Raw genomic sequence first — 10,668 nt, 5'->3', positions numbered from 1 at the left:
CTTTTACTTCATCATTTTTTCTTTTTGCTTTAGCTACTTGATTTCCAAGAGCAGGTTTCAGAGTCTCTTCTGACATCCATTTATGTCTTTTCTTTCTCACCTGTCTTTTTAATGACCTCTTGCTTCATGTATGATGTCATTCCACAACTCGTCTAGTCTTTGGTCATAAGTGTTCAACTGTCAGATCTATTCTTGAGATGGTCTCTAAATTCAGATGGGATATACTCAAGGTCATCCTTTGGCTCTCGTGGACTTGTTCGAATTTTTTTCAGTTTCAGCTTGAACTTGCATATGAGTAATTGATGGACTGATCTGCAGTGGGCCCCTAGCCTTGTTCTGACTGATGATATTGAGCTTTTCCATCGTCTCTTTCCACAGATGTAGTCAATTTGATTCCTGTGTATTCTATCTGGCGAGGTCCATGTGTATAGTCGCCATTTATGTTGGTGAAAAAAATGTATTTGCAATGAAGAAGTCATTGTTCTTGCAAAATTCAATCATGCGATCTCCAGCATCATTTCTATCACCAAGGCCATATTTTCCAACTACTGATCCTTCTTCTTTGTTTCCAACTTTCACAGTCCAACCACCAGTAATTACCAGTGCATCCTGATTGTATGTTCAATCAATTTCAGACTGCAGAATTTGGTAAAAATCTTCAGTTTCTTCATCTTTGGCCTTAGTGGTTGGTGTGTAAATTTGAATAATATTCGTATTAACTGGCCTTCCTTGTAGGTGTATAGATGTTATCCTATCACTGACAGCATTGTACTTCAGAATAGATCTTGAAATGTTCTTTCTGACAGTGAATGAAATGCCATTCTTCTTCAAATTGTTGTTACCAGCATAGTAGACCATATGATTATCTGATTCAAAATGACCAGTACCAGTGCATTTCAGCTCACTAAAGCCTAAGATATCGATATTTATGTGTTCCATTTCATTTTTGATGATTTCCAATTTTCCTAGATTCATACTTTGTACATTCCAGGTTCCAATTATTAATGGATGTTTGCAGCTGTTTCTTCTCATTTTGAGTCGTGCCACATCAGTAAATGAAGGTCCTAAAAGCTTGATTCCATCCATGTCATTAAGGCCAACTTTACTTTGAGGAGGCAGCTTCTCCCCCAATTGTATTTTGAGTGCCTCCCAACCTGAGGGGCTCATGTTCTGGCACTATATCAGACAATGTTCCACTGCTATTCACAAGGTTTTTACTGGCTAATTCTTTTAAGAAGTAGACCATCGGGTCCATCTTCGTAGTCTGTCTAAGTCTGGAAGCTCAGCTGAAACCTGTCCGCCATGGGTGACCCTGCTAGGTATCTGAATACCGGTGGCATAGCTTCCATCATCTCAGCAACATGCAAGCCCCCACAGTACGACAAACTGACCGACATGTGGGAGCTGTAGTTATTAAGGAAGTTGAATTCTTAATTTTAAAACTCCTGAAAAATAAATATCTAGACTCAGATGGTTTGAAGAATTCTACCAAATGTTTTTGTCATGAATTCTACATAGTCTCATCTAGAAAATAGATGAGGGAACACTTCTCAATTCATTTGATGAACTAGTATTACCCTGATAAGAAAATCAAGCAAAGACAGTACCAAAAAAAAAAAAAAGGCTAAGACCAACGTCCCTCATGAGTATACATGAAAAAAACTTAACAAAATATTATCAAATAGAATTCAACAATATATAAAAAGAATTATACACCATGAACAAGTGGAGCTTATTCCAGGTATGCAAGACTGATTCAGTATTCTAAAATCAATCAATGTAATCCATCATATTAACAGACTAACCCACTGCTGTTGAGTCGATTCCAACTCACGGTGTTTTTATAAGACAGAGTATAACTGCCCCACAGGGTTTCCAAGGAGCAGCTAGTGGATTTGAACAGCAGACCTTTTGGTTAGCAACCTAGCTCTTAAACACTAAGCCACCAGGGCTCCAACAGGCTAAAGAAGAAAAATCATATGATCATATCAGTTGATGAAGAAAAAGCATTTGCCAAAATTCGACACGCATTCATAAGAAAAAGCTCTCAGCAAACTAGGAATAGAAGAGAACTTCCTTAACTTGATTAAAAAAAAAAAAAACCCTACAGCTAACATCATAAAAACTAAAAACATCATACTTGATGTTAAAAGCCTGGCTGCTTTACCTGCTAAGATTGAGACCAAGATAAATATGTCCACCCTCCCCAATCTTATTGAACATTGTACTGGAAATCTTAGCCAGAGCAACAAGGCAAGAAAAATGACATCCAGATTGGAAAAGAACAAATGAAACTTTCCTTATTTGCTGAAATGATGGTCTATGGAGAAAATCTCAAGGCGTCTACAAAAATAAACCTCTAGAATCAGTAAGTGAGTTCAGCAAAATTGCGATACATAAGAACAACATACAAAAATTAACTGTAGTTCTATATAATAGCAATGAACACATGGACAAAAAAAGTATAAATAAAATACCATTTACAAGCATTCAAAACAAAACATTTATAGGAATTGTAAGCTGAAAACTACAAAATACTGATGGAGAAAGACCCTGTTAAGCAGATGAAAAGACATGTTACAGATTGGGAGAAAATATATACAAACTACATATCTGACAAAGGACTGGTATCTAGAATATATAAAGAACACTTAAAACTCAACAATAAAAAAATTGAATTTAAAAAAAAATGACCAAAAAAATATGAAGAGACATTTCACTGAAAAGGATATATAGTTGGCAAATATGCACATGAAAATATGATCAACATCATTAGCCTTTTAGGAAACACAGTCTAAAACCTCCCATCAGAAAGGCTAAAATGAAAAATGCTGGTGAGGATGTGAGTAAACTGGATCACTTCTATATTGGTGCTGAGAATTCAAGATGGTATAGCCACTCTGGTTGGCAGATTATTAAAAAACTAAACATACACTTACCATGTTGTTGTTGTTAGGTGCCTTCAAGTCAGTTCCGACTCATATAGTGACCCTATGTACAACAGAGTGAAACCCTGCCCAGTCCTGTGCCATCCTCACAATTGTTGTTATGCTTGAGCCCATTGTTGCAGCCACCGTGTTAATCCACCTCGTTGAGGTTCTTCCTTTTTTTTGCTGACCCTGTACTTTACCAAGCATGATGTTCTTCTCCAGGGACTGATCCCTTCTAATAACATGTCCAAAGTATGTCAGACGTAGTCTCACCATCCTTGCTTCTAAGGAGCATTCTGGTTGTACTTCTTCTAAGACAGATTTGTTAGTTCTTCTGCCAGTCCATGGTATATGGAATATTCTTCACCAACACCACGTTTCAAAGGCATCGATTCTTCTTCAGCCTTCCTTATTCATTGTCCAGCTTTTACATGCATACAAGGCAATTGAAAACAGCATGGCTTGGGTCAGGCACACCTTAGTCTTCAAGGTGACATCTTTGCTTTTTAACACTTTAAAGAGGTCTTTTGCAGCTGATTTGCCCAATGCAATGCATCTTTTGATTTCTTGACTGCTGCTTCCGTGGATGTTGATCATGAATTGAAAAAAAATGAAATCCTTGACAACTTCAATCTATTCTCAAGTTATCATGATGTTCCTTATTGGTCCAGTTGTGAGGATTTTGGTTTTATGTTGAGGTGTAATCCATGCTGAAGGCTGTGGTCTTCGATCTTCATTAGTAGGTGCTTCAAGTCCTCTTCACTTTCAGCAAGCAAGGTTGTGTCATCTGCATATCACAGGCTGTTAATGAGTCTCCCTCCAATCCTGATGCCCCATTCTTCTTCATGTAGTCCAGCTTCTGGGTTTATTTGCTCAGCATACAGATTGAATAAGTATGATGAAAGGATACAGCCCTGATGCCTACCTTTCCAGACTTTAAACCACTGGGTATCCCCTTGTTCTGTTCAAACAACTGTCTCTTAATCCATGTATAGTTCCTCATGAGCATAATTAAGTGTTCTGGAATTCCCATTCTTTGCAATGTTATTTATAACTTGTTATGATTCACACAGTTGAACGCCTTTCCGTAGTCAACAAAACACAGGTAAACATCTTTCTGGTATTCTCTGCCCCAGCAATTGTGCCACTGGGCATTTATACCAGAGAAATGAAAATTTATGTTCACACAAAAACCTGTACACAGATGTTTGTTTTGCTTTATTCATAATACCCCCAATGGGAAACAACCCAGGTGTCCCTCAATGGGTGAATGATTAAACACACTACAATACATTTATAACATGTAATATTACTCTACAATAAAAGGGAGCAAATTATTGATACACAAAATAACTTGGATGAATTTACAGAGAATTATGTTGAGTGAACAAAATCTAATCTGAAAAGACTATGTAATGTATGATCCTATTTATGTAACATTTTTTTAAATTGTGGTAAATATATATGTAAAAAAACATTTGCTATTTCAACATTCTTCACATGTACAATTCAGTGACATTAATTATGTCTATCATGTTGTTCAACCATCACCATTATCCATTTCCAAATTTTCCATCATCTTATATAACATCTTGACATGACAAAATCATAGAAATAGAGAACAGATTAGTGTTGTCGGTGTGAAGAAGGATGTGGGTGTAGCTATAAATAAAGCAACACGACGAATCATTGTAGTGATGAAACTATTCTGTATCTTGACTGCATCAATTTGAATATCCTCGTTGTACTATATTTGCACTATATTTGAAATTGAACAATAGTTTCACAAGACATTACCACTGGGGGAAACTGGTAAAGGGTACATGGAATCTCTCTGTATTTTTTCTTACAGCTGCATGGAATCTATACCTATCTCAAGATAAAAAGTTTAATTAAAAAAAATGAGGTAGAGGGACTCCTGAAGAGCAGAAAGAGCATCTGTCGATGTGATTTCAGGCATGGTGACAAGTCAGTAGAAGAGGGAGCTATATGCACCCTTGGCCACCTTCTATAAAGTCAACCCTGGCCCCTAATACAGAGACACGTTTCTATTTTCATAGAGTTGGCTAACGGAAGACTCTTCACATATTACCCGCTGTAAAATTTGCAGTCATCAGTAAAGGCAAGATAGAAGTTTGTGCTTAATGTTACTACATCTGGGTCTAGCTGGTATTCTTAGCTCCAGAGATAAAGGATTTAAAATCTTACTTGTTGCTCTTTGCACTTAAGTAATTTAACTATGTTGTTGTCAGGTGCCGTCCAGTCAGCTCTGACTCATAGTGACCCTATGTGCAATAGAACGAAACACGCCCGGTCCTGTGCCATTCTCACAATCATTGTTATACTTGAACCCACTGTTGCAGCCACTGCATCAATCCATCTCGTTGAAGGTCTTCCTCTTTTTCGCTGACTCTCTACCAAGCATGAAGTCCTTCTCCAGGGACTGATCCCTCCTGATAACCTGTCCAAGTATATGAGATCCAGTCTTGTCATCCTTGTCTCTAAGGAGCATTCTGGCTGTACCTCTCCCAAGAAAAATTTGTTCATTCTTTTGGCCCCAAAATACCCGGCAGTCCATGATATATTCAATATTCTTCGCCAACACCATAATTTAAAATCTTCAGCTCTTCGGTCTTCTTTATACATTGTCCAGCTTTAGCATGCATATGAGGCATGAAAACGCCATGGCTTGGGTCAAGCACACCTTAGTCCTCAAGGTGACATCTTTGCTTTTTAACACTTTAAAGAGGTCTTTTGCAGCAGATTTGCCCGATGCAATGCGTCGTTTGATTTCTTTAACTATACAAAAAAAAAAAACCCACTGCCGTCGAGTCGATTCCAACTCATAGTGACCCTACAGGACATATTAAAAGGTTAGCATAGTTTTAATCTGCACCAAAGAGGAATTGACTTGAAGGCATACATAACACTACATGCTGTGTAAGCCTTAAATACTATGTGGTTTAAAATCAGGAAAGGTGTGCATCAGGGTTGTATCCTTTCACCATAGTTATCCAATTTGTATGTTGAGCAAATAATCCAAGAAGCCAGACTATATGAAGTTCTTGGCATCAGGACTGGAGGAAGACTCATCAACAACCTTCGAAAAGAAGATGACAGAACCTTGCTTGCTGAAAATAAAGAGGACTTGAAGCACTTACTGATGAAGATCAAAGACTATAGCCTCCAGTATGGATTACACCTCAACATAAAGAAAACAAAAATCCTCACAACTAGACCAATAAGCAACATCATGATAAATGAAGAAAAGATTGAAGTTGCCAAGAATTTCATTTTACTTGAATCTACAATAAAGGCCCATAGAAGCAGCAGTCAAGATTCAGACTACACCTTGCATAAGGCAAAACTTCTACAAGAGACTTCCTGTCTTGGTCATCTAGTGCTATTATAACAGAAATACCACAAGTGGATGGCTTTAACAAACAGAAGTTTATTTTCCCACAGCTCACTAGGCTAGAAGTCCAAATTCAGGGCACCAGCTCCAGGGAAAAGCTTTCTCTCTCTGCCTACTCCAGAGGAAGGTCCTTGTCATCAGTCTTCCCTTGGTCTGGAAGCATCTCAGTGCAGGAACCTCAGGTCCAAAGGACGAGCTCTACTCCCGGCACTGCTTTCTTGGTGGTATGAGATCCGCCTGTCTCTCTGCTCGCTTCTCTCTTTTATATCTCAAAAGAGATTGGCTCGAGACACAATCTAATCTTGTAGATCTCATCAATATAACTGCCACTAATCCATCTCTTTAACATCATAATGATAGGATTTACAACACACAGGGAAATCATATCAGATGACAAAATGGCAGACAATCATACAATACTGGGACTCATGTCCTAACCAAGTTGACACATATTTTTGGTTGACATGATTCAATCCAGGACACTCCACCCTTTGGCACCCCAAAATTCATGTCCTTGCCACATGTAAAACACATTCACCCCATCATATCATAGGAAAAGTCTTAAATCAACTTCAAGTCGAAACTCCAAAAATTTGTCTTCATCTGCGAAATTTAGAATACAAGTTATGTGCTTCCAAAGTACAATGGCAGAACAGGCACAAGCTAGACATTTCCATTATAAATGGAAGATATTTGAGGGAAAGAAGGCAAAACAGGCACCAAACAAGTTAGCAGAACACATTACATTAGCTCTCAAGGCTTGAAAACAATCCTCTGTGCTCCGAGACCATTTACACAATGGCCCTGCCCTCCAGAATCTAGGTATTTGCCACATTCTCCAGATTCTGAGTGGAGGCCCCTTGGCCCTGGGCTTCAGCTCCGACTTCCAGGCCCACTGGGATGAACAGGAGGCAGCCGCAGGATCCAGGGCAAGCAAAAAGCCAGAACGTCCACTTATATTCAGATGCAGGCCGCACCCCTAAGGAAACCCCCTTTCAACTGATTGGTTCCTCACAGCGGATCGCATCACGGGAACGATCACATATAAACACTGAGAATCATGGCCCAGCCAAGCTGACGCACAATCTTAACCATCACACCTCCTTGAAGTGTTAAAAAGCAAAGATGTCACTTTGAGGACTAAGGTACGTCTGACTAAAAGAAAAAAAAAAAAACCCGTTGCCATAGAGTTGATTCCAACTCTGCAATCCTAAAGGACAGAGTAGAACTGCACCACATGGTTTCCAAGAAGTGGCTGGTGGCTTTGAACTGCCGAACTTATGCTTAGCAGCTGAGCTCTTAACCACTGCACCTGACCCAAGCTATGGTATTTTCAATTGCCTCACATGCGTGCAAAAGCTGGAAAGTGAATAAGGAAGACCAAAGAAGAATTGGTGTCTTTGAATTCTGGTGTTGGTGAAGGATATTGAATATACCATGGACTGCCAGCAGAACAAACCAATCTGTGTTGGAAGAAGAATAGCCAGAATGCTCCTTAGAAGCCAGGATGGCAAGATGTCAACTCACATGCCATATTTTTGCAAATAATGCACCGACGTAAATAAAGTGCCAATACATATAACGCAGGACGTAGCTCACTTATAAAAATAGCGAGGGGGTTGTGAGGTTGGCAGAAACTTATAACACGCTCATTGTTTGTGTAAAACTACAGTACCTTGGACATGTTATCAGGAGGGGCCGGTCCCTGGAGGACATCATGATTGGTAAAGTAGAGGGTCAGCAAAAAAGAGGAAGACCTTCAATGGGACGGACTGACACAGTGGCTGCAACATTGGGCTCAAAAATAGCACCAATGGCGAGGGTAGCACAGGCCAGCCAATGTTTCATTCTGTTGTACATAGGGTCGCTATAAGTCGTAACCAACTAGGCAGCACCTAACAACAACAACAACATTCTTGTTGTGCTTTGGAGGGAAGATTGATGGGAAAGTAGGGGCTTGAGGGGTGGAGGTGGATAGGAGAAACTCAAAGAGAGACTTTTGGAGCCAATATCTCTTTCTGTTGTTGTTAAGATGCTAAGACAGGAGTGAAAAGGTTTATTGGAAGGTTAAAACCAGTTGCAGCTAGTCGATTCCTGCTCATGGTGACCCCGTGTGTGTCAGAGTAGAACTGTGCTCCATAGGGTCACAAAGCAGATCACCAGGATTTCTTCTGAGGCACCTCTGGGTGGACTTGAATCTCCAACCTTTAGGTTAGCAGCTGAGTGCATTAATTGTGAAACATAAAAAGAGGAGAAAACAGGATTGGAAGGAAGGGCCTCAGACCTCAATGCAGATCTGACAAAGTCTCAGACGATACAACAGGTAGCTCCAGAACAAAGAATGCCCATAAGAGTTCCACAGTAGGCAGTAATAGCCAAACCCTAGCACCTCCACCACGCTCAGTCCTTGTCTAGGGGCTACTGAAGAAAAAAGCATGGCCTTGGCTCAAAAGCTGAGGCAGATGCTAAAGGCATTTACAGCTAAAGACTGTCATTGTAGCTGAATGGTAAGTTCTTTCGACTATCAAAGTGGCACACTCCCATGGCTGCTGTACCTTGTCTTACTCAACATTTTTACTAGCAGTGACTGAGATGAAGATGTAGAATAATAGATACTGACACATCTGCAGATGACTCACAATGTGAAGATGGCCATTGTGAGAGACCACCAAATTGAGTTTGAAAACTGTTTTGATTGCTAGGACAGGGCTAGACTGGCTCCAACAAGATGATATCCCATGAGGATTAATGAAAGATCTTTCATTTAGGTTCATGATGACCAATTATATAAGCACTAATGGTAAAAATATTTTTCCATTCATATGCGAGGACTTGAAGGCTTTAATTAACTACAAGACTAGAGATGGTACAAGGATGTGTGCTGTGGCTACTTAAAAAGCCAAAGAAGACTATGGCCATATTAATAAAAGTATAGCGTCTACAACAAGAAGGAGCTATCCCATCTAAAGTAGGTGTTATCTTCTGTGCAACACTATTTAAGAAAGACACAGACACATTAGATGCCACTCAGAGGGGATGACCAGGCTCATGGAATGTCCAGGAACCATGACATATTAAGAATGGATACCTTTTTGTCTCTCCACAGAAGTGAAACGACGAAGGGAATGCCATCGTTTAGAAAGCGTTGCAGTAAGATGCACACATTGAGCCAACAATATGGCTCTAAGGCCTGGCACCTTCAGAAGTCAACCTGTGGCAAATGTGGTTGCCCATTCAAGCTTAAGAGAAAGTATAACTGGAGGACCAATGCTAAAAGAAGAGATACCACTGGTACCGGTCACATGAAAAAAAAAAAAGAAGAGATACCACTGGTACCGGTCACGTGAGACATCTAAAAATTGTATACCACAGATTCAGGGAGAGGTTCTCTGATGGAACAACCCCTACACCCAAGAGGGCAACTGTTGCAGCATCCAGTTTATCTTAAGGATTTCAGTGCTCGTAGTTGTTATTAGGTGTTATCAAGTCAGTTCTGACTCATCTCAAACCTATGTACAATAGAACAAAACTTTGCCTTGTTAAGTGCTATCCTCACAATCATTGCTATGTTTGAGCCTGTTGTTGCAGCCACTGTGTCAATCCATCTTATCTCTTTTTCACTGACCCTCTACTTTACCAAGCACGACCACTCCAGGGACTGGTCCTTCCTAATAACGTGCTTGAAGTATGTGAGATAAAGTCTCACTATCCTCACTTCTAAGGAGCGTTCTGGCTGTACTTCTTCAAACACAGATTTGTTTGTTCTTCCAGCAGTCCATGGTATATTCAATATTATTCGCTAACACCAGAATTCAAAGACATCAATTTCTCTTTGATCTTCCATATTGATTGTCCAGCTTTCACATGCATATGAGGCAACTGAAAATACTAAGGCTTGTGTCAGGCACACTTTAGTCCTTGTTTTAGCTATCTAGTGCTGCTATAACAGAAATACCACAAGTAGATGGCTTCAATAAACAGAAGTTTATTCTTTCACAGTCTAGTAGGCTAGAAGTCCAAATTCAGGATGTCAGCTCCAGGGGAAGGCTTTCACTGGAAGAAGGTCCTTGTCACGGATCTTCTCCCAGACTAGGAGCTTGTGCGCACAGGAACCCCAGGTCCAAAGGACACACTCTGTCCCCAGCACTGCTTTCTTGGTGATATGAGGTCCCCCTGATTCTCTGCTCGCTTCTCTCTTTTATATCTGAAAAGAGATTGGCTTAAATTTTAGATTAATCTTGTATATTGAGTCTACATATCTGCTGCTAATCCTACCTCATTAATGTCATAGGGATAAGATTTACAAGACGTAGGAAAATCACA

The 10,668-nt window shown here is 39.8% G+C and overlaps 1 protein-coding gene across 1 annotated transcript; it reads left to right on the top strand.

Moving 5' to 3' along the window:
• The first annotated feature begins 9,425 nt into the window (after positions 1-9,425).
• LOC126068796 (60S ribosomal protein L37-like) lies at positions 9,426-9,793 on the top strand. Its single transcript, XM_049871494.1, has 2 exons — positions 9,426-9,647; positions 9,689-9,793. The coding sequence occupies exons 1-2, from the start codon at positions 9,426-9,428 to the stop codon at positions 9,791-9,793; spliced, it is 327 nt and encodes a 108-aa protein (XP_049727451.1).
• The last annotated feature ends 875 nt before the right edge of the window (positions 9,794-10,668 follow it).

This window comes from Elephas maximus, chromosome X (assembly GCF_024166365.1).
Source record: "Elephas maximus indicus isolate mEleMax1 chromosome X, mEleMax1 primary haplotype, whole genome shotgun sequence".
Classification (NCBI taxonomy): domain Eukaryota; kingdom Metazoa; phylum Chordata; class Mammalia; order Proboscidea; family Elephantidae; genus Elephas; species Elephas maximus.
Note: the sequence above shows the minus strand (reverse complement) of the source record. Positions and strands in the feature narration are given on the sequence as shown.